The sequence below is a fragment of the Chelonoidis abingdonii genome, chromosome 6 (assembly GCF_003597395.2).
Source record: "Chelonoidis abingdonii isolate Lonesome George chromosome 6, CheloAbing_2.0, whole genome shotgun sequence".
Taxonomy (NCBI): Eukaryota; Metazoa; Chordata; order Testudines; family Testudinidae; genus Chelonoidis; species Chelonoidis abingdonii.
This window is the reverse complement of record NC_133774.1, coordinates 108,052,188-108,077,040: the sequence shown is the minus strand read 5'-3', so window position 1 is coordinate 108,077,040 and position 24,853 is coordinate 108,052,188. Positions and strand designations below refer to the sequence as shown.

Genomic DNA, 24,853 nt, shown 5'->3' with positions numbered 1-24,853 from the left:
CCGTCTACCAGCAGCATTCATACACACAGGGTGACATAGAAAGTAGTCAAGGAATGATTTCTACCCTTTTTTTCACGGTGGGGGGGGGAAAAGAAACTGAGGAGCTGTTCCCTGAACCACGCCAGACACTGTGTTTGACCCTACAGACGTGGGAGCTCTGCCAATAATGCAAATAATTCAGAGACTGCTGGAGCTGTGGGATAGCTGGAGTCCTCAGTACCCCCTCCCTCCCTTATGAGCGTCCATTTGAGTCTCTGGCTTCCTTACGCTTGTCAAGCAGCACTGTGGATCTGCAGTTTTTTATTCAAACCTTTGCATTCGTGTTCGTAACGGAGCTGGACAACAGATTGCTCCCCATACAGACGATCAGACTCAGTATCTCCGTACGGTCCATGCTGGAGCCTTTTTGGATTTGAGACTGCACGCCAGCCGTGCTGATCAGAGCTCCACGCTGACAAGCAGGAAATGTAATTCAAAAGTTCGTGGGGCTTTCCTTTTACCTGCCCGCTGCATCCGAGTTCAGATTGCTGTCCAGAGCGGTCAACTGCAGCACTCTGGATGCCGCCCGGAGGCAATAACGTCGATTTCTGTCCACACGAACCCTAATCTGAGTTATCACTACGAATTAGGGCTACTCCTCTCGTTTGGGAGGATTCCGAAATCGATTTAAGGAGGCGGTTAACTCGATATTAATGCGACGTCGTTGAACGGATTACAGCGTTAAATCGTATATCGGCCAATTAAACCAGTTAAAGTCGCAGTGAACCTGGCCTCAGTCTTCTGTACACATATTCACATATGAAGATTAAGAAAGAAGTTAACTCACTGCTTTTGAAAAATAAGGTGTCCTGTAACTCTTATATTGTAACATTTTGAATTCTTATTAAAGGCCACTAAAGATAGGTATGCAGTAACTAGATACTACGGTAGACATGGACTTGCGTTTGGTATGTGTGAATTTTGATTAGTGTGTATTTTGATTAGTGTGAAAAACACAAAGGCCAAGATTTTCAAAAGTGAGTGTTCTCAGTTTTTGAGTGCCCAACGTGAGACACTTTAAAGGGGCTTGAGTTTGCAAAATCTTAAATGTTCCACCCTTTAATGCGTTTGACTGATCACTTTATTGAGTAAGGCAGACAAAATAATCAGTCACTTCTGAAAATATTGGCCAAAATTTTATATAAAAATTCATAAGCAATGATCTTGCTTTTTCATAGACATCTATTCTCCTCCTAGGTAACATGGCACCATACTAAATATATACCACATTGTAAAAACTATTTTAAACATTAATGCTGTGAGCTTCCTTATAGCTCCAATTTGTTTTCCAGCTTGCATAAGAACTGCTGAAAACACATGGAGAGTATGGCATCTTGTCCCTCAGTTCTGACAATTTCAGATTAGGAATTTCAATATGTTGAGTCTAAATGCTTCATATAGATTAATACAATAACAGTGGAATTCTTTCTGGCATAAGAAGCAAATAGTTACGTTTTTTCACATGTTCTGCGCACCTGGTTTTGATTTATTTTATTTAGGGTTCTTTCAAATGCAAGGAACTTTAAAATACTTAAAATTAACCGTAAGTATGTAGAATCTGATATTTTTACTTTCTTTAAAATTGTATGGATATTTATAGGAAAAATCACGAACTACAATATGTGTGTGTGTGGGAGGGGATGTTAAACTTAGCACTGCAAGACAAATGCCAAAGGAAAATGAAAAGAGTCTCTTAATTTGTATAACAGGATTTGGGAAGATAAACTTATGGGGAAGTATATTGCCAATATCTGTGAAAACCAGAAAAGTGGTTTTTTGATCTATTTTGACAGTATTACAAATGCTTTTGTTTATATATTGTTTGGTAAGATAAAATTACTGATATGACAGATAAAACACTGACATTTACATACATAAGAATTAATAAAGAATACTCTGATCTGGTATATAGTAACTGAGAATGTTATCCAAACTCTTTGTTATATATCATTTAGTTATAAAAAATAAAAATTGTAATGACTCACCCCCCCACCATTTGTCCAAAGTTATGTGATTATATGTGGTTTAAATAATCTTAATAATTAATACATCTCTACCTCCATATAATGCTGTCCTCGGGAGCCAAAAAATCTTACCACACTATATCAAATTTGATTTGATCAGCGGGAGCGTTCAGCCCCGTCTCCTCGGAGCGCTGCTGTACCACGTTATATCCAAATTCATGTTAAGTCGGGTGCCGTTATTACAGGGTAGAGGTGTAATTTAATCATAATACTGAAAGTACCTGTCGAATTTTAATGAAGAGAGCTAAAAAACCTGTCCTCTAACACTAATGGTATTCTATATTCTGACTATTTCATAGTGATGAAGTTTAAAAATGATTACCTCATGCATATTAAGCTGTTGCTCAATGTTTCAGTGTCCTCAAACAAAGTTATTCAGAAAATCAGTATGCCTAATCTGAAGAGGACTTTATTTGTTTTATATAAGGACATATGACATAGTCAGAACAAGAATGCTGCCCAGTTTAAGTGTTACTTTCACATATTCTTTCTCCAGATTGCTATATGAAGCTGTACATAATATAAACACACATTCTTGTCTCTAGTTAGCCACATTATAGTTAATGACCATATGGTCATTATGGTATAAGATCTACTGTCTGTTGTATTTATATTCCTCAAGCATATTGTTCCTTCAACTTCACAGTGTGTTAAACTATTTCAAAGGGAGAAAAATCCTTTCCCTCTTGTTTCTGGTTGTCCTATCAAGTGTAACCTTGGACCCTTATAGAGCAATTAGACCAGCCTCTATCCCCTCCTTTGTAATGAGGTTTCTTGCATTTTTGAGTCTATAACCCTTTAGTCTTCCCTAATGGGACATCATTATTCTGAAAGAAACAATGTAAATGTAAATGAATATTCTCATTAACAAGTCACAGAGAACCCTTTAGTGGTAGCGCTGTGGTAATTCTGCTTGTTATTTCTCTGGTATTCCATGCAGGATTTTTTTTATAATTCATTATTAGTATTCAAAATTACTTGTTCTTTAATTTTGCATGTCTTTCATAATCCAGTGTTCCAACTAGTTCAACCATGTCCTTGTTTTATTCTCCAGGAACCACCTGTGAAACGTTCAAGGTCTCTGTCCCCAAAGAGCTCTTTTAGAGAGTCAGAGGAGCTAAGGCAGCTTAAAATAGCTGAAAAGAAGATTGAAAACTTAGAGAAGACACTGCAACTAAAGGTGAACACTAGAAAACAACAACTCTTCAGCTACAAGCTTTCGTAGATATAGATATATCAAATTAAACATACATTTAAAAAGTGTAGGATGCACACGTTATTATATATACTGTAACTGTGTGAGCATAAACTGGTGTTCCTCATTAATCCTCATGCTTAAAATTTTAACTTCTTAAAGTGAATCTTGTGTTGATATTTCTGAGGCCCAAAAAACCCTAAAATTGAAGATATTACATCAGTAATGCACATTGATTTGACAAATTGTCATAGCTCAGGATTCGAAGGTTACAGCATGAAAAATGTGTTCGTATGCTCTTAGAAATAAGTAGAAGCAGACCATAAAAAAGGGAACAATTAAGAAGATAAAGACATTGATGAGATGCTAAATAAATAATTTCTTTGCATAGCTCTTCACCATGGAGGAATTTGTGGGAGACTCCTACTTTTATCTGGTATTAACAAGAAGGTTCTATATTGCTGCAAAATCCTGCCTCAGTGGCTCATTGTGGTGCAGTGGTGGCCCTGGCCATCTGACAGCTGTGGTAGTGGGGCATATGCCCTGGTAGGTCTAACCATGCTAGAAAGGAGTTGGACTATTCAATCCAGGGAGGGGGAGTGCTTTCTCAGAAAAAGCGCATCTCCTTCTCCTTAGAGGTTGAAGGCTAGCTAAGCTTGAGGAGGTACCCATGCCTGCCCACCTAGCCAGTGGGATTGCTTGAAGTTAATGGCTAAAACAAAATGAGTAAATGGGTCTTAGTTCCCTGCGCATCATCGAATCATGCTATGGTGGCAGAGTGGAACATGAGCGTCTAGAGACTGCTACAAATGTCAAGTGCAAGGCCAACATGGAAAAAGACCACCTTCTTTGTGTGTACTTAAAATTGTAGGTCGCTGGTGAGGGAGGAAACGTTAAACCATCTGATGGAGGAGAAGAAAAGGATAAGATGCAATATCCTTGGTGTCCATGAAACCTGATGAAAGAAGGAGTTCTTGAAATCAAGTAGAAGAATGGAGGCTCAGGAAGGGAGATGGTGCTAGAAATGTTGGAGGAGTCAGATTTATCATCAGTAAGGATTGGTCTTTAAAAGTTGTATCATGCCAGCTTATACCATCACGTATTGATGTGTTGCATCTGAAGATGCAGTCAAAAGCTACCCTCAAGGTTATCCAGGCCTACGCTCCCACAAGTGCAAGTGCGGATGAAGAAGTGGAAGAATTCTATGGAGAGCTCAAAAAAGCCCTCGTGCAAAAGTCCATTTATGCTGTCATGATGGGAGATTTTAATGCCAAGGTCGGGCGAGGGAAAACTGGTGAAAAGTTCATAGGGAGATACGGGAGTGGTGAAAGGAATGAAAGAGGAGAAAGGCTGGTAGCGATGGCGGAAACGAAAACTGTATGTGGCAAACACCTCGTACAAAAGGAAGTCTGCAAGAAGGTGGACGTGGATAGTGCCAAACGCGAAGAGCAAGAATGAAATTGACTATATTTTAGTCAATAAAAGGCGCATCATTCAAGACGTCTCTGTGGTGGAGCCTTTCAACACTAGCAGCGACCATCACCTGCTTAGAGTGAAGTTGATTTTTGATGAAGCAGTGGAAAAGAAGGTATTACAGATGGCAAATAGGAAACAGGGAATTACAGATCTGTAGGCCTTTACATCTGTACCTGGTATATTGATTGAAATGATAATTAGGAATATAAGACATATAAAAGATCGTGATATAGTTGGTGTGGCATTGCGCCCCATATTCTTCATAGTAATTATGGCATAACTATGATGCATTTTATGCAAGATGGGTCATGTAAGATATCATTAAAAAGGTTATGATTCACCACATGATTATCCTACTTGTATGCATGTATCATTTTGGTATCTGAAATTAGGAATATTGTCTATGCATCTATTACAAATGTGTTTACACGTGGGGAATGCCCACTAGGCAGAATGCAATCAGTCTAGATGGCTGGCTAGGAAAGGCCATTAGGGGGAACAATAGGTCTTAGAAGATGCTAATCTCTAACTGGGGAGCCTCTCTGAGGATGCTACAAACAGCCTCCAAGTCATGGCTGCTGTGTCCCTATAGGGGCATGTGACCAAATCACCTGGTAGTGGACTCCATCTTGAAATACCAGTGTTTTTCCATTGACGGGATGTAGGAACCAAGAGGGGAGACAAAGGGTTCCTGCCCTATACAAAAGCTATTTAAGGTAGGGGAGTGACATCATCATGGTTCTTCACTGACTCCCCACCCAAAGGAGACTGCTGGAAACACCTGAGGAACAAAGACTGGACTGGGGGAGAAAGACTGAACCCAGGCTAGAGGGATTTCTAGCCCGTGAAAGGAATACCTGGAGTTTTCAAGCTGCAAGCAAGTGCAGTTTGCCGTCAAGAATCTCTGAAAACTGCCTAAATCAAGAATTAGTGTGAGAATTTGCTACTCATATCCAATCTCTTTAGTATATTAAGCTTTGTGACAGAGCTCCGACCTTGTCCCTGGGGGCCCTGCGTTTCCTGGTGGATTTTTGCTAGCCTCAGAGGCTCCCTGTGATCCTCCACGTATCCCTTCTCTCTCTAGAGGCAAGGGTCACAGCTTACTGAGCCATTTTCATCATAAGCCAACAATGGAGGTGCGGTGAAGCAATCCTCCCTTGCAGAGTCTCTGTTGCCTCCCAGTCTCAGTGATTAATCAGGGAGGGGAGAGGTGGAGCCTGGGCCTGCCCTCTTGTCTGGGCTCCAGCCCAGGGACCCTAAAATTAGCAGCTATGGTAGCTGACTTTTTGGAAATAGGACATGTACAATTCCCTGGGCCACTTCCCCACAGCAGCTCCCCACTCAATATCTCCTTCACCATTACCTCAGGACCTCCTTCCTTACACCTGATATGGATTTGTACTGCTTCATTCCTCCAACAGCACAGTTCCTTCCTATAGCTCCTGACACCCACACCTCACTGACTAACTGGGAGGCTTTTAACTAGTTCCAGCCAGCCCTTGACTGGCTTCAGGTGTCCCAATCAATGTAGCTGTCTCCACTGCCTTCTAGAAGAATCTTAATTGGCATCTTAACAGGTGTTTTGATTAACCTGGAGCAACTGCCATTTGGTTACCATGGTATCAGGAATTCGTTTAGCCTAGGGCGCTATTGTAGCCATCTGGCCTTGCCGCATCAGAGCTTCAATTGCGTTTTTGTTTATTTGCTAGATAATCTGCTTTGATCTGTTTGCTATCCCTTATAATCACTTAAAATCTATTTTTTGTAGTTAATAGACTTGTTTTGTTTTGTCTAAAACCAGTGCATTGAAATCATAGCTTGGATCAGAAAGCTGTGTATATTCCTCTCCACATTGAGGGAGGGGTTGAATTTCATGAGTTCATGCTGTACAGTTCTCTGTGCAGCACAAGATGATATAATGTTGGGTTTTCAGTCTGGGGTTGGAGGTGCGCCTTAGGAACTGGGCAGTGCCTTAGCTGAGCATTCCCATGCTGAGCTGATCTCAGCATCTGTGTGTAGCTGCAGGTAGGTGTGTCCCTACCTGTAAGGAGGGGGCTTGAGGGCCTGTCATAGCAGTACAGTGTAAAAGGAGCCCGGCCCAGGTGGCACCCCATGGGGAACCTGTCACAGCTGGGTCTAACCAACCAACACTGTTTCTTCAAAGGGAAATCAAATCTCACTAATATATTGTAATTATTTTAACTGACCAATATAAATATTTAGTAAGATGGAACCAGTTGAAATTCAACTGGGCATTTAAAAGGCCTCTGAAAGAGTCCCACAAGTCACTGCTGAATAAACTAAGTATCCGATGGATTGAGAAGCTAAGAATTGTAGTGGATCAGAAATTGGCGAATAAATGGTCAGTTTTCATGATGCCAAAAGGTTAACAGCAGCATGCCTCAAGTGTTGATATATTTCATAATGATCTGAAAAAGAGGGTGAACAGTGAGTGTAAACCAACAGGCAGGGAGACATTCACTCACATATACTCTGTCAGAAGGCAGGGACCCTAGGGGACTGGTGTTTGGCTCAGTGAACGCATTCTTTTCCCTTCCCTGTGGCTGGCAAAGAAAATGTTGTGGAAGACGATTACAAGTCAGATACTACAGGACTAGTACAAGTAGTCTCCGTTCAGGAGACAGCGTTATCTGTTGGTCCATCTCCAGAAACTCAATAACAAATGCATTGTTGTTTATTTTCTTTTTCACCAGTTACACTGGTGGTCAGAAAAATATGATTAGGCAAAACCCCAACCATGCTTGTTGTTCTGGCAGAGGCCCAATAGTGTTGGTACTCAGAGTTCCGGGACCTTAAATAGAAGTCTTCTGACTTTTGTATATTTCCACTTATGCTATTTGTCATATCTTGCACTGAGCTGTGAAAGTGTATAACAAAACCATGTCTGCTTATGGGCATGGCACATTGCTTTCTGTCTGGGTACATGTATCGCTCTCATGACTGTCGTACTTGAACACCTTTGTAGGAATAGGTTCCAGCATCCTAGCAGCCATCCAGCAAAGAAGTTACCATTAAAGAAACTTAGTCTTTCCTCTTCCTCCTGAACATATCTGAGAAAGGTAGTGACATTCCTCTCAATTAGAGATACAGTATCACCATTTTTTAGACTGGTCTCAGAGTAGCAGCCATGTTAGTCTGTATCCGCAAAAAGAACAGGAGTACTTGTGGCACCTTAGAGACTAACAAATTTATCTGAGCATAAGATTTCGTGGGCTACAGCCCACTTCATCGGATGCATAGAATGGAACATATAGTGAGTATGTGTGTATGTATGTATATATATATATACACACACACACATACAGAGTGTACAGACAATTTCTGTTTAATTTTTAGACTAAATGTTGAATGCTTGGAGACAAGGATGCAAGTTTGCCTGAGGATGCCACCAGAACCGTATCTTAGGCCTTGTCAACACTTAAAATGGTGTGTGTGTGTGTGTCCAGTTCTCCAGATGGAAAAGGCAATTCAAACTCTTTTCTTCTGCCCAAATAGTGGACGAAGGAAACAGTAGATATTATATATTTGGATCTTAGTAACGAATTTTATAATCTGAGTTGCAAAATTCATTTCAGTCTGCTTGCACAGGAAAATTATTACTTTCACTCTTATGTAACATCTACAGTAATGACCTGATGAGGAGAGCAACATGGTAATGATATATGTAGATTACATTAATTCATAGCTATTATAGACATTTGTTAGAACAAAGAAATAATACAAAGGGACATGGTGTTCCGGCTAGAAATGTGGGCAGAAGGTGATAAAATGAGATGTGACTTGGAAAAATGAAAGGTACTGTGGAAAAGGGAGGAGGGATGGTCTTATGATTAAGGCACTTGCTTGGAAATCAGGAGGAGATCTGGGCTCTGTTTTTGGCTGTGTCACAGACTCCCTGTTTGACCTCAGGCAAGTCACTTAATCTGTATGTTTAATGAGTTGTTCTTAATTCACAAATGTACTCTGAGATCCTCATATGGAATATGATGTAGTAGTGCAAAATATTTTTATTCATCATTGATATTACGCTGAAAGAAACTGTGGGGTGATAGGAGACAGGAATTAAGCTTGAAGTCTGCTAAGGCAGCAAAAAAAGGCCAAAAGCAATTTTGGGCTGTATATGCACAAGAACTGGAAAGTAAAAATATCACTCTATATACCTGTGGGGGTGACTGTATCTGAAATATTGTCACTTCTTGGCACTTCATTACCAGAAGATAGTGACAAATTGGAGTTGTGAAGAGCTGCCCAAATAATCAGTAAGAACTGATTTATGAAGAAGGATTAAATGCCTGATTTTGCCATACTTACTCACACTGATGAGTACCGTAAGCAATGGGACTGCTTGTGGAGTAATTAAACTACTCAACCTGAGTAAGAGTGGCAGAATCAGGCCTTTGGGGGGAGGGAGGACTGTAACTGTACAACTATTAGAAGGGGAATTACTTATGTTGGTTCTAGAGAGTATAACTAGGAGTAATGGGATGAAATTAAAAGTGGGAAAATGCAAACTGAGTATCAGGAAAAATGTTGACAGATTTATTATACTTTGAAAAAGGGTTTCCACAGCATCCACTGGAAGACTATCTCTCGCTTGGCCCATTTAAATCCAAAGGGCAGCATAGCACTAGAAAATGTACTGTAGAGAACAATCCTGCATTGGTAGGGAATAGAAAAGATGATTGAAAGGTATTTTTATCTCTAATTCCTATCATTCTGTGGTAGAGGATTCTTTCAACCTTGTTCATTCCCGATTAAATGAAGATTTATGCCAGGAAATTTAAACATTAAAAAAAAGACTGAAGAATTGCTTGATGACAGCAATTCCTGTAGGCTTTGCTGTTTGTCTAAAGTGGGCATTGTAAGTTGTGACTCCAGAGGACCTTACAAGCCCCACAAAGGTGAACTTTTTACTCTGACTTCCTCTTTTCTGTTTACTATTCTGAAACTAAGGTCCTTAATGTAGCTTTCCTGCCCCTCCCACTTGACCCCATAGTAGCCGCATGCCTGCTATTCTCTCATTATTGCCCTCCTCTTCTGGGCCATGCAGAATTCAAAAGTCTGCCATGAGTTATTCATAATTCATGAAGCTGTGAGTCATTGGACAACGTGCACTTTGCAAAGGGTGCATTAGGCCGTGGCAAAATATGCACTAGACTGCTATATGCATATAACAAATACATACTGTTTCAGAAGCCCACCGCCAAAGGCATCTCAAGGCCATTTTATTATACATTTTTAGAAATTTTTTGGGGCCAGATTCTCAAGGCCCCAAAGCTGCATAGGGGCTAGAAATAGGGAGGATCTTGTCATCTGAGAATTACCCTAGCCATGCGGGAATTCTCTGCTGGTGTATAGCTGACATTTTATTTACACCACCTGCATGCACTGGTATGCAGGGTTGTGCCAGGAGCATGAAAGAGTTGGCCGAATTGCTGCTGGGTACTGGCATTCTGAGATGGCCAATATATTGTTGGGGCCTATTACTAGCTATGCTAGATTAGAGCAGCACTCAGGTCCGGTGCAGGCATAGTCCTGTGCTTGAGAATTGGGTACCTGCAGTTGGCTTCTTTACACTCCCCCACTCCCTGCACCCAGCAGACCCTGGGCACAGCAAAGAATTAGTTAATAGTTTCCTGTAAAAAATGAGGCTTTGGGAATCCTACAGTCTGTACATTAATGACCGTTTTAGTATTAATATGATAACTTCAAGTATTTTGGTACATGAAACTTCAAAAACAGTGAAAGGCACTTTTACTCCTTCGGTACTTTTAGAGGATTTTGACATTTGTCGGTTAATCTGTTTTGGTTGTTGATATTTTTGACACTTAAACTGGAAAATGTTTTAACAGGGAACAGTGAATTCTGGCTATCTCTAAGCTGGGTGGTGTGTCTTGCATCAGACATTCCTAGAAAAATTCTAACCCTAGATGTAATGTGGCATCTGAAGTCTCAGTTGGATTGTGTTTCCGTTTTGAGTACATGTATTGAAAAATCAGGCTGCTGTTGGGAAGCTAGCTTCAGCATAAATATAGAGAGACCAGCACTTCTCTGTACTACTAGCCATGTTTTTATTTTTATTGTTCACAGCGCTAGGTGCTAGAATATCTCTTATTTATTGGCTCTTACTGAAGATATTCCCTGTTTATAATCAGTACACATCTACTAATAATGTATTTTGATATTGATATGAAGGGGCAGGTGCTGCAGTCGCTCTGCAAGCAGCATCCCATTGAATTAATTGGGAATTCACTGCATAGTACAGCAGAAGAATTGAGACCAAATTTTACTACAAATTACTATTAGTTTAATTTTGTATTACACTGTAGGATTTAATTTGTTCCATTTTGTAAGGAGTCACTTAAATGCTCTTGTGTTATATTTATAGCTTTGTTTATTGGGGATGCAATATTAAGGTGCGTAAAAATCTTGTTTTTATGTAATCCTGGAATATAAATCAATGCATACTCCTTTTTTTCCCCATTCTGCAGAATGAACTGTGTTTTCCCAGATGATCACGGTCATATTAAAGCATAGGTCAACTTCCCCCCCTACTTTTCCTGCTTAATACTGTATAAGAGGTCAGAGACTAAGTAATATGAGCATAAATGTATATAATGGGTGAAATCCTGGCCTCCTTAAAGTCAATGGAGTTTAGCCATTGACTTTAATGGGGCCAGGATTTCATCCAGTATATATATAAAACATATGAATGCTGAGTAGCCCATAATATTAACAAATGTATTTTTGAGTAAAATACAATGGGGAAAATACCTTTTCAGCCTATATATTTCCATGTGTATTAAATCAGTGCCTCTGTGGGAAGAACATTAACAGCTTGGGGAGTAAATACTTGAAACTGTTTAAACAGCATGGAAAATGATGAGATGCCATATTTACTTGTAAGTAGTCATGAGAAATAGCAAACCAATTATTTGAAACTAATTTCTATGATTTTCAAACTTTCTGTTTAAATTTCTTAAGATCATAAAATTGTATGTTTAACAATTGGAATTTTAGCTTAGTCATGCTGTCAGTATGGAACTCTCCTCCATTACATTTTATCAGACTCTTACTTTTTCTGTTTGTTGTTATACAGACCCAAGAAAATGATGAGCTAAGAAAAGCCCATGAAAAACGCAAGGAAAGGTTGCAGATGCTACAGACCAACTACAGAGCAGTAAAAGAGCAATTAAAGCAGTGGGAAGAGGGCTATAGCAAGTAAGTTACATAGCTCATTGAAAACATTTCACCTAAATATTAAATCTGAATGAAGTTATTGTACAGGCATTCTAAAAGTGAATTTGATTCAAATGAAGTTATTATGTGATGATCAAGTCTTTATCCTTTATTAAAACAGAACACGTGACGTTCAATCGTATGACTAAATTTTATGATTAAATCATAAAAGTAAAATGTCATGAATTGACATCTTTACTTACTTTGTTTAAGATCTCATTTTAAGTTTGACTGTTGGACAAAGGTCTGATAGCGTTGCTTATTATGCCTATCTAGTTCCCCATGGGATTAATTTGTGGACTGTATGTTTTTCAATTTCTATAATGGAACAAATGTTTTTTATGTTGCAAATTATATTTACAAATATATTTATTTAATAATATACAAATAATAATCCCTCAGTGAAACACTGAAAAATTCAAATATTAAAAAAGGATATTAGGATTGACTTTAGTTATTGAAAGGGGAAAAAACAGCATATGCCTCAAAAAGTAGAATATTAACTTTTGCCAAACAACTCTAAAGATATTATTTCTGGTCATTCTAGAAACAAATTGTTAATTATATTATAATTGTAAATAAAACTAAATAATGAGAATATTAAAACTCTGGCAAGTACAAGTTTTTAAATGTTTGAAAATCCCACCATAATTGGCAAAAATTCTCATTCTAAAATCTGAAAATTATGCCTAAAATCTTGTGTGTTAATTTAGGGACATCTGGGACCATAGGTATATTACAGTATTTCAGTTTTAGAAATTTTAAGGGCTGAAGTATTTAGGACCTGTTACAGGAAAACTTTTAAGCAGTTGTCATTGGGACTTAACTTGCTTAAAGTTCAGCATGTGCTTAAATGCTTTCCTGAAAAAGGATGTTTTCCATTATCAGGGTCTTGGTTTGTCCTATTAATCCAGATAATGTCTAATGAAAGATTCATGGTCAGATTCTCATTGATACTAGGATTCTGTCTGCCCTACAGAGTAAGCCCAGGTTAGTAGAACTTGAGTTAGCAGACCAAGGTTTGTTAACGTAGGCCTGGTTAGGAATTGTTGAAATCTGGGTTCCAAACTGGAGCTCCAACATATGTATTGCATTATGTGGGCTCAAGTCCAATCTCCCATATGCCAGACTTTCTAGTGCCCTCCCGAAATGTTGCCTCTGTAGCCTTTTGTCCGTGGCATAACTGGACTTCTGGGAAAACTTGACTATCCACCAAACTTGGCTATCCAGAAGACAAAGAAAGTTTACACTTGGGATTTTGGCAGACTTTCAGAGCATGAGTCCAGTGGGGCTGCATCTACACTGCAAAGCAATATAACTTGAACCCGAGGTCCTGACTTCACTCAGGCATGGACCCTTCACTCTGTGGGGCCCTGGAATCCTAGGTTAGTGTTATTTGTGTGTAGACAGAAGGAGAGTTAGGCTGGAGCCTGAATTCAAACCCTGGGCTTACACTGCTGTGTAGACATATTCTAAGGCTCCATTACACCTCTCTAACCAAGTAAAGAGACCTTAAAATGTGTGTAAATATAATTTACTCTCACTTCTAAGGCTGCTTTGTAGTGCCAGAGTGATATGAAGGGGTCTTACTGTAATTGAGAATCAGGCATCAGGTATATCCCCAATTCATCTGTCCCTACCCCACTTTAGTAGATTCCCACTGCTGCACAGTACTCTAGCATTTCTAGGGAGGCAGAGTATTTAAAATGTAAAAACTTATCGAGATGAAAATTTCTAAGATTTATGAAGTTATTCAGTACTTTTTCTCTGGGGGAGGAAGGAGGTTTGAAAGATCAAAACAAATGATATTATATAACTTTGTTTAAACTAAGATTGAGATGATTCAATTCTTTAGTAATAGCGTGCAGAACTTTTAACCTCGAGGTGACTGTTTTAAATTCAGTCCAGGTTGCAGTGACTGAAACGTTTTGAATGGTAGCTGAGGAAATGACATGATGGTCTATGCCCAGTAATTAATATACAGGTGTCTAAGAGACATCCTTGGTGACTGAATCAACAAAGAGGGCAAGGATTGAAAGGATTCACACACTGAACTATTTTCATGTCCTTAGGTAAAGAAATTTAATTTCAGTTTTGATGTACACTGGGGCAGTCAGAGGGATGGTCCGTTCACTGTTGTATATATGGCCAATGGATATACTTCGGTTTCAGTTGTGGTCAGGGTAGCATCTTTCACCAGTACCGACTTCCTGTTTAATAAATAAATGAAGCCCGCTGTTGGCTAAATGGGAACATATTCTGGATACTCAGGTTTCAGTGCAACCTTAGAATTCTTGGCTACAAGTTATATTGCTTCTATAGCAACTCCTACCAGCTGATTTATAAAAAAGAGTACTGGATGTGACTTGTCCTCCTGAGTGGAGTTTATTAACAGTGTCTATAAAGTAAAGGCATAGCAATGGCCAAGACATAACTGTAGAAATTTAAAGTGGGTTAAAAATTAAGAAAGTCACACATTAAACCATTATTTGTTATCACAAGGAACCCCAAACCACTCCTGACATTTAAATTGTCTGTTAGGAACAACTCAAAATCAAGCCCTTATGCAATTTCTGTTTCTCTGTAAAAGGCAGAGGCCTGATGCTCCTTTGATTCCTCAAGAACCTGCTGTTTGGATGGCAGCTGATGGAGTCCAATTCTTTTGTCAGTTGCACAACCAACTTCCATTGATATCAGAGACTGCAGGGATGGTGGGGCCTTCCACTCTTTCTAAGGTTATTCTTGCCTTGATAAGAATTTGGCACACAGTAAGAATGAAAAAAATTTCTGGCAGGAATAGTTTTATTTAATTGTCCTCCCTGGCATCATCGTTAATTCACAGTAAGGGCATTTAAGTGAAATAGAAGTTTTGAAATCTTTTCTTTTCTGTGTTTCCCCTAAATTCAGCATCTCTTTCTCACACATGCTTTATCAACAAAAATGGGCTATCATCTTGCTCTAAGACTGGATACTTGTGCCACTTACAGACTGATTGACAGAAGGTGCTAGAGAGCTGGTGGCTCATAACTTTTTTGGAGACTGTGTACAACACTGTCACCTTGTGCTTCCTCTCTGTTGACTGACTGACTGACTGAGGGAGACACTGATCTGCCACACATCAGTTGAGAGCATGCTGCCATACCAGCAGGCTATCTTTCGGAAGCTATTTAATTGGAACTTTAATTTTGATACACCAGATTTTAGGAGTCATATCCAATAAAATATAAGACTTACATCCACTAGATGTAGCAATTTCAAGTGTGTGTGTGTGTGAATGATCGAGAATGAGTCACCTTTTTTTTCTTGTCAGTTTTAAAATGTTAAAATAAATGTTTATTTAAAACAAAAATCTTTTCATTTATTAGCAGAACTGAAAACACTAAAAGCAAACACCAGCGTGCAGATCCCCACCAGCTTCGCCAAGAAGATTCTGATGCTGTCTGGAACGAGCTGGCATATTTCAAAAGGGAGCACAAAAAGCTATTGATTGAAAAGTGAGTTTCCTTTTTAAATGATATATACATGGAGAAATGTGCTTGTTTTCTGAAGCTTTTTCTCTTTGCGCCACACAGAGGAATTCCTTACAAAATTCCAAGATTAAACCATTATCTTCTACCAGAAACAAAAAGGGGGAAAAAAAATCAGGTTTTTTTTCTTAAATCAGTGACAAGTTACAAGTTTGCTAGCACTAACAGAAACTGTATTACATGATCTAGGGATTGTGTTAATTAATGTGGCTCTCATCTGTTGGAGGTGTCGCTCTTCATTAGCCTGTATCTTATACACTGCCGTGCTTCATTTTTGGAATGAGGTGGTGAGGGGATAACCTAGCCAGCCATCCTTGTTTGATCTCCTTGATACATACGCAGTGCAGAATGCCTCTGCTCCCTTGGTTCCCTGCCCTGTCCTACTAATCCCAGCTGAGCTCATTATGGTGTAGCCTTGGAGCCAGAGCTGTCCAAGCTAATTACTGGTAGCAGCAGAGCTGCCTTTTAAGGGTCTGGTGTGGATCTGCTAACACAGTCCTTGGTAGTGACCTGCAAAAAGCACGAGGGAGCTGCTCTCTTTCTTGCTGTGCACTGCCTGTCCTTTGGGTTTAGTGCTGATCCTTCACACAGCTCTTTTAGCTGCAATAAGTGTAAAACTTGGTGAAGGAAACTCTTACTTTAGAAAACATTCAGTTTGCTTCTTTGATCTCAAAATTCATAGACTATTATACTCAGCCTGGCAAAGTAAGAAAACTTCCTTTTATACTAGACAAAAGGAAGTTAGTACAACATCATTAGCCTTTTCATGCTATTGAACAATTTCTTTAAGTCAAGTTGATTGTGTGGTTTAACAATCAAGATACATAAGGAACTTTTATTCAAACTTTGAGTAGGCTTTTGTTTGTCAGTATGACAACATTAATGAAAATTATTCTCTCATTTTGCCTCCATATATATATGCACTCTATGGAGCTTACCATAAAGGCTAAATTAATAAGTCACAGCTTTTAAAATTCTCTATCATAGGTAGGTGAGTCCATGTACAAGTGCATGTGTTCAGCTCACACATCCTACATACAGTATTGCCAGTGTAAGTACTACCTGAAACTTTGTATTGTTAATTTGTACTGCCTATTCTGGTGAAATCATTCTTGTCACCTCAGCATTTTATCTTTTCATCTTATTTCCTAGTTCTATTTAGCTATTTATATCATGGCCATCACTGTGCCTGTTTATTTTATTTATTTAGATCTTTATGCACATCCACCAGAAAGGAGCACCTATCCCTTATTTCTAGGTGCTTTCTGACAGTTTAAAGATGCAACTATATAATTGCTCTTGTAATTTTCCTTCAACCACTAATCACCATATCCACCACAGCCAAAAATAACTTACTAGCCAAAACATATTACAAATCTTCTAGCAAAGCCCTCGTGTTGGTAGGAAAAACAAATGGTGCATGCCCCGTGCATGCCCTGGCAGTGAATAAACTTGGACTATTTCAGATCAGTAGGGGAGTGAGTTCTAAAGCTGAGGGGCGTTCATGGGGAATGCCCTGCCAGCTATATTCTCTATCTTATATCAGTCAAGTTCCAGGTCTTGTGTCTCCACTGACCACACCTGTGGCAAAATAGCATAGAGAATTGGCCTCATTTCTGTTTAGGATTTATAGGTCAAAACCAACAGCTTAAATTCTGCTGGATACCTGACAGATAGCTAGCGTGCTGCTCTGGTCTCTGGAGAGTATGTGGTCCAGAGGAGGTTGGGGATGAGTTCCCTTGAAGAGGTTTGTTGTGATTTACTGCTGATTTCAAAGGCTAGTTTTTTGTTAGTCAGTTAAAGAGTAAACAAAAATACTTCCTACTTTCTGCGTGTCATACTAAGGTTCTTATTCAGTGTTGGTTCTGATTTTATTCAACTGTACTCAAGCAAATTCCCATTTGGAGGACTGAGTATGCCTAAATAAGGTATTCAAGATGGGGTCTTGTATAATTTTGTGATTCTGCCTGGGGTAGAGACTCATTTGCAAATTCAGATTTCTTTTGGCAGCTGGATAAAGAATTTATGTGCATGCAGAGGTGCACCAATTATCTAAATTGATGTAGTTAAGTCTGTGCAAAAGGTTGTATGGTCACATTAATTGACCGAATTTCTCAAATTAGCTTAAATTGATTAGAAACAGATCTAAGTAAGCCACTCTTAAATTCAAGTATGAGTATCTATGTAGGGTTTTTCCATTTGCTTAACTAAACTGGTTTAAAAAATGTTCTACTTTGGGAAATCCTTCAGTAGGGGAACAAATGACAGAACAGGCTTCAATCTTGTATGAAGGCCTATAAATACCAAACGCCACTCTGTAATAATCCCACAAAGGGGTGTACAGACCTGATAAATCTCCTGCAGCATGATCCATGCCCTAAAAGTAAGACAAGAGTCATGTTAGGATACGATAGGAAGTCACACATCACTGAAGTCAGGAAGGTAGCTTCTTTCTTAAGTTTCCTCCTTATCAGAGTCAATATATGATGATTCCATTGACTGTAATGGGAGTTGCTGAATTTTCATCTCATTTGAAAACTGGGCATTTATTCATGCCAGCAAGTAAGCATGTAGCAGCTGAATTTTAGACACTTGTTTTTTGAGAGTCTTGGTCAAAGTGTTTTTGACCAAGGGTTTGTTTTTTTTCTGGATTTATGAGGTGCAGAATACTCGAGGCAGAGAATGTTGATCATTATTGAATCTACATGTTGATCTCTTATAAAGCCATCTCTAAAACTGAGGTGGATATGAATTTTTTCATTTTTCTTCCTGAAATCTATTAAACTATCATACTTTTCTTGGTTACACAAACTATTCTGAAACAATTTTACAGATGCAATATTTGCTGTCCTAATCCTATAAAACAAGACATACGTTGTTTCTGCGTGCTTGTTAATCCAGTATTTGGCCTGTTATACCTGCAGTAGTTGTAAGAATATATCATGGCCGTCACTGTGCCTGCAGGATGCATGGTTTATTCTGCGTTTTGTAAAGAATAGTGTATGTTTATTGTGCTGTCTACATACTTATTATTAATAGTGGAGTAGGTTTTCAAAGACACTGCCTGTAAGGGCCATTGAACTTAATAGGAATTATAGACATAAGTGCTATTTGAGCCTTTGAATGTCTATTCCAACATTAATTACAGTCTATTATTAGATTTTACAGTTAGTTAGTAAAATCAATAATCTTGGGACCGCAATGTTGGTTCAGATTCTCTATGCATGTATTTCTCCAGTAATGAATATCTCCTTCTTAACCCTTTTCCATTGGAGGGATGGGGATTCTTGCACTGTTACTGTAATTGGCCTCTGTCCTAAAAGGGTGAAAGAAGAATTCTCAGTGTATACAGAAGATATTTTCATTGACAATTTTATTTGTTTTTTTTCTTTGTCATTTTCAAAAAACATTATTCACTTTCTTCCAAGATACAATACATTATTTCAGACTTCAAATTGTGTGTCGGATGTGGCTGGAAAGCCACATTTTGCAATTCATGCTTTATAAAACCTCATCCTTTCCATCCTCCGGGATGAAAAAATTGCATTGGTCCAAGATCTGAGACTTACTGTATTGAGACCTGGATCAGTATCAAAAAAGCACCATTAGTCCAATTGAACTATGACAGGTTTTATGCCTGGTATCCTGTAAACTACCAAGGCTAGAAACAAATGCACCTTGTCCTTGAAAAGCTAGGAATCCTAGAGATATCAGGTGCTAACCTCTTTTCAGAACTGAAGGGACAGGAGAAGAAACAAAAAATATGGCAGTTGGAATAACCTGACTTTACAGTATGTCTGTCATATAAATTACTGAAATATATTTTCATTGTTTTTCTTGTTACTGAATGTTAATTTCATAACATTTCAGTAATACTATAAAAGTTAACAGGCCAAATCAAGTCAATGGAGTTACAGGTAGGATGAATAATGCCCCTTATTTGTTCTGTTTGATAGTGCTGTGGTCACTATCCCACATGAAGTATGAGATACTCTTCAAATATTATATTGCTCTTGACATCAAAAGCAATTCCTGTTTCCATGTTCAGGATCTACATGAGCCCAGTAAAGTTAAGCAGAGACTATATGGGATTTCATCACTCCCTTCCACCGCAGGTCAAATAGCACAGTATTCAAGTTGCCTTTCAAGCTTCAGTGGGGAACATGAACCATAGTGTCAGTACAAAAATTCGCTTTTATTTAAGTTGCATAAAACAGCTGAAAAACTTGAGAAGGTTAATATTCAGTATAAGTCATCACTGCTTACACTGGCACAACTTGTGTTACTCATTGCAAAAATGGCTGCAGAATCCAGCTAAAAATCAGTAGCAATAAAATTAGTTTTGCTTTCAGTAAAGTTAATTTTTCTGCTTTTTTCTTCTGTTTGAGTCCAAATATTGCAGCTAGCCAACTTGTAGCTGAGCATGATTGGTGCTCAACAACAAAAACAATTTTTAAAAATTATCTGGTAAGATATCCATTGGTCAAAAAAAGTGACAATTGCATTGATTGAGAGTGAAATTTTAAAAAGTACTAAATTCACTTAGGATCTTAAATCCTATTGAAAGTAACTTAGGCATTTCTGAATATTTTACTCCAATAGCTCATTTTTACCAATAATGTTGTTATATATTTTTGAAGTAAATTACCAGTTATATTTCAGCAATAAACTATATCAGCGAACTGGTACAGATATATTACTATTTTGTTCTGAGAGTGATCTGGCAAGGCTGATAGGATTAACGACCTACATTACATTATTAAGCCTTCTCTGGCACTCTTGTCACAAGTTTCCACTAGATCTTGCAATTACTTATTAAGTCCTGGTTACCAGACAGACTGTGGTCTCAAATCTGTATTTGGAAGTATTTTACCTTAGTGTTTCTCTTATTTTATCCAGACTCTCTTGGTGCAATGATAAGAGATTAGCCAGTCTGCTGATTTTTGTTGAGAATATGTAGTCCTGTTAAGCCCCCATAAACAACCTTAATCGGGTTTTAGTTCTGCTTCAAATCTGAAGAGGCAGGGGTTTCCGTGGAAAAAATAGTATGCGGTCATGTAATTGAAGACTGTATTATAATGTATATGCATACAGAAACTGAATTAAGTCTGCACGGGAAACCTGAATTCTGACATTGTTGTGGGCAAGACTAGATACCAGGAAAGTAGTTTAGCTAGACCAAAACTTTATTACCATATCTAGAAAACTATCTGGCAATATCTCAGCAAGTGCAAGGCAATCTATTTTTTTGTAAATCATACCACCTGGGCGAGAGGCTGCCTTAAGTGAAGAGGCTGTCATAAGTGGATAGCCTCTCCAGAACTGGGATGGCATAGTAGTTACCAGCGGTAGTTTTTACCAGGTAACATCATGGTTTTTATTGCTTTGGGGAAAACTAGTTAGTTGCATTTTAAGGCATTTTCTATTTTTAAAACTGGATAATTAATGCACACCACATTATACTTAATTTTAGGTACATATTCAGACTGTAGTTCCATAATGCAGTAGATTTATAGATTAATTTAGGGTTGTACAAATAAAAAGTAAAACTGCAGTCAGTGCAATGCTAATGCATGTAGTTATATTATTGAACATTGGAACGTCTGTGTACATTTTGGTTCGGTATTTTCTCAAGAAAATTATATGTCATGACTTATATTTCAGTTTTGAGTAGTATATAAGTAAATGTCAAATACATTCCATTATATGAAAACATCAGTAATGCAGAGTTGTAGGGTTGAAGCGTGCGGAGTTGCAGACTACCACTCCATTTGTCCATGCAGCATTCCGTAGCAGAAGATCAAGTTTGACGAAGTAGATAAACTGAGCCTATTCCTCAGTTTTGAATGGATGTATCCAAAGTTTGAAAAGACACGTTCTGTGCTTGCTCGACTTTCTGGATACTGATGCAATTATTTCCACCAGTTTCCTGATTTAAAATGGGTTTAATCCAGTATTTACCAGCAGCCTGTCCTAAACTAGTTTTTCCCAGAAAATTGCCAACACTGGTCCAGAGTCTGTTAATTTCACTTTCCTGCTGATACTCAGGCAAAAAACAAACACACATACAAAAACAGGGGGCAGAAATACTGACAGTTTCTGTCTGCAGACTCTGGAAGACAGCACAGTGTCAGTTTACAATAGGTTCTTGATTTTTTTTGAAGGGCTAAAAACACTAAGAGGGAGAAATAATTATCTCTAGATCCATATGCAGAAGAAGATCCTTGCTGCATGGATCTTCCTATTCTGTGTGGGTTTGTGGGCAAGTGAATGCCTCTAGCACCTGTTCCCCTGCCTTGAACCTTGCACTCTGTCCTCCACCTAAAGGGAATATAGTTTCAGGTTGGATTATCTTCTCTTTCTCTCTCCTCCTCTCCCCACCCCTCCACTGTTTAGACACTTTTTGATATATAAATTCAAGTATACTAAGAAAGGAAAAATGGTACAAATTAAAAGATTAAACATATAGTTAACGCTGTAAGAAAATCATGGGCTGCGATTTTCTTGCAGGAACTGCAATCTTCAGTACTCACCACACTTTTGCACAATGCCGCTCTCTCAAATTTGGCCTGGCACCCCATACATCATGACCATATGGGGGTCATAGGCAGATGAGGAAAGAAAGAAGATTGGTTACCAGATGGAATTCTAGGCATCAAATTCCGTCTTCTGTCATCCTTTTGTAAACTTCAATTTATGCTATATGTTTCTGCTATTTTAATCCTTAATTGTTGGCACATCTTTGGTTTTCCAGCAACTATTAATACAAAATTTAACACACACAACTAACTATTGACAGCCATAGGACTATTCTCTTTGTTCATTGTGTGACTGGACAGTGGGGTGGGGAAGCAGGGAAAGAGACAATTTTTGTCATCGCTCTGTGCTGGATAGATGTTATAAATCAGACAGACTTTACTTAACATCAGTAGATATCACTTCCTGCTATTTTTATCCATCAATAAATGAATGAGTCTGGAAATAAGAATGATAGACATATGTTTCTTGATCATGAATCTAAGAAATGAAGATTGACAGATTAGAGAATCTGTATAGATAAATACCAGATTCCCTCGGGCAAGTAGGACTGCAATTTTTTGTGTAAACTTTGTAGGTTTAAAATCTTCTTCCTGAAATGAATACCAGTAAATCATCCTGGATAGTTTGAAAGTGCCTAAAATGTAAGTGCTGCTAGTACTTTTTGCTTTACTCTTTCTTTTGTTAGTACTATTCCCAAACATATGTAATGTCTTTTGCTCTCTCACACAGTCTAAATCAAACACCGACTCCAAGGTTTGCTCTTAACTCTCAAGACTGTTAGTTGACACACAAATATACAGACACGCTATTTGCAGGCAAATATTCCTGAATCATACCATTGTAGGAACAAAGCAATTTTTTTGTCAAAATATTAATTTGATTCTTGAAAAGTCAGATCAGGTTCAGGTCTATCTCAGGCCCTAACAACTTTTTGGTACAAGAAAAATTCAATACAAGCATACTGATGTGTCAACCCTGCCCATCTTATTTTGTGACCTCTGTTTAAAGATTTTTAAGGGTGAAATTTTTCTCTGTTGTACCTAGCCCATTGAAATGAGTGGAATTAGTTCTGTTGTACCCTAGCGCAAGAGAGTAGAGTTTTCCCCTATCAGAAGACTCATTGACGGGTAGTAGCAGTGGATTCTCTCCAAACAGTGGAGGAGCTTGCAACATTGGTATACAATCCTCCTGCAGAGATATATTTATGAAAGATTATGATTTGAGGACACTTCCTCATATGGGATAGTGTTGTGAGTGTGGGAGTTTGGAGATGTGCTCTGTAGGCAGTGGTTGGGAACATTGCATGACTGTGTGCAGCAGTTCACCAGAGATATTCTCCAGTTTGTTTTATTAAAGTTTTATTCCTTTCTCATTCTCTGGTTTATTTAGTAAACCCCAAGATTGTTACACCTCTGACCTCTTCTTTTATGAAAAAAGGTAGTGCTTTTTACTTTGTCTTGTCTTCCTTATAACAAGTCCTCCACCATCTGACCTAAGATCTCGGTGTGGATGGAAATTCTCTGGCACACTTTTCACATCCAGAGGACACTGAAGACCTACTTGTTCTGGATGCAGCAGCTTAGAAAATCCCATTTCCTCTTCATTCTCTAATAAGCTCCCCACTAAAAGATTAAAAAGCCTCTTCAGCCATCCTTTCCTGCACTGACCTTTTCCTGCATTTGGCTTACCTTGCAGCTTGGCAATTCTTCCTTGCCCAATCAAATTTAAGGCTAATTTCCTTAGAGTCATGGCCACTTCTGAGGTTAAGAGAGGAGAAGCCTTCCTGACTGAATTCAGCTAGGCAGCCATCTGAGCTCTGTCAACACCTTCTCCAAGTGCCACCACTGGATTTGTTCGTACCAAGGGATGTAGTGTTTGTGAAGAGTGCTCCGAAGGAGTGCAGCCTTAAGGGTGCAATCTTTGGGGAAAGAATTGGCATTCTCTTGGCAGTTCATAGCTCCTCTTGAAGTTACTATCTAGTCAGTTCATGTCTGACATGCTATACTTAATACAGCCAAATCAAGTGAGCTTCATTCACAAAAGGTTCCTGGTTGACACTATTTATTTTTATCTATTTCTTTTAATTTCTGATAAACTCACCTCCATAATAAAAATAAATGAGTCAAATCAACAGTGCAAATGAGTACCCCCTCATGCTGTAGAACCCCAGTTTCTCTTGCCATCCCCCTGGCCAAACACCTGGGAAAATGGATAGGCTTTGTATTGTGCCCTGAAGGTCAACAATTTTAGAGCCTTTCAAAGAATGCCTGTACACAAACTTCTGAATTGAATTAGTTTGCTGGATGCCACTTTCTGATTGGACGCTGAAAAAAAGATTAGACCAGATAATACAGTTGTACTTGTCCAGCTATGGAAAAGGGATGATTCAGTCAGTTTTATTTCCTAAAAAAATAAAATAAAAAAGACTGTACACTAATCCAAGGGCAGTGGTGGAAAATAACATCCTTTTCTTAGATGGTTTTAGCCTGGCACACCAGAGATCCTTGCTCTTGCCACTTTTTGTATTGGTATGTAAGAGAGTGTAAAGAGTTTCTTCTTGTCCCACCCTGTTACTTAATGCTGGAATTCTGCTAGGAGCTGCAGGTAAATATGTGCTGTCTCATTGGGGCAGGTCTGGCTTGTTAGACTTTACCCTGCTGGAGGTGTGGTGGTAGCCCTCTGACAGTAAAAGTTAACGTATGGAACAGTCAAGTCCTGAGGGACAGAGCCCTTAAAGCTCTGGCTGGGGTTTATGTACAGTAACTCATCACTTAACATTGTAGTTATGTTCC

The 24,853-nt window shown here is 38.6% G+C and overlaps 1 protein-coding gene across 1 annotated transcript in view; it reads left to right on the top strand.

Moving 5' to 3' along the window:
- The window catches only part of CNTLN (centlein), a 617,317-nt gene that overhangs the window by 472,947 nt on the left and 119,517 nt on the right, over positions 1-24,853 (top strand). The window contains exons 11-13 of the mRNA XM_032801780.2: positions 3,118-3,243; positions 11,855-11,976; positions 15,360-15,488. Coding sequence (XP_032657671.1) covers positions 3,118-3,243; positions 11,855-11,976; positions 15,360-15,488 — 377 coding nt within the window. The remainder of the gene's footprint in view (positions 1-3,117; positions 3,244-11,854; positions 11,977-15,359; positions 15,489-24,853) is intronic.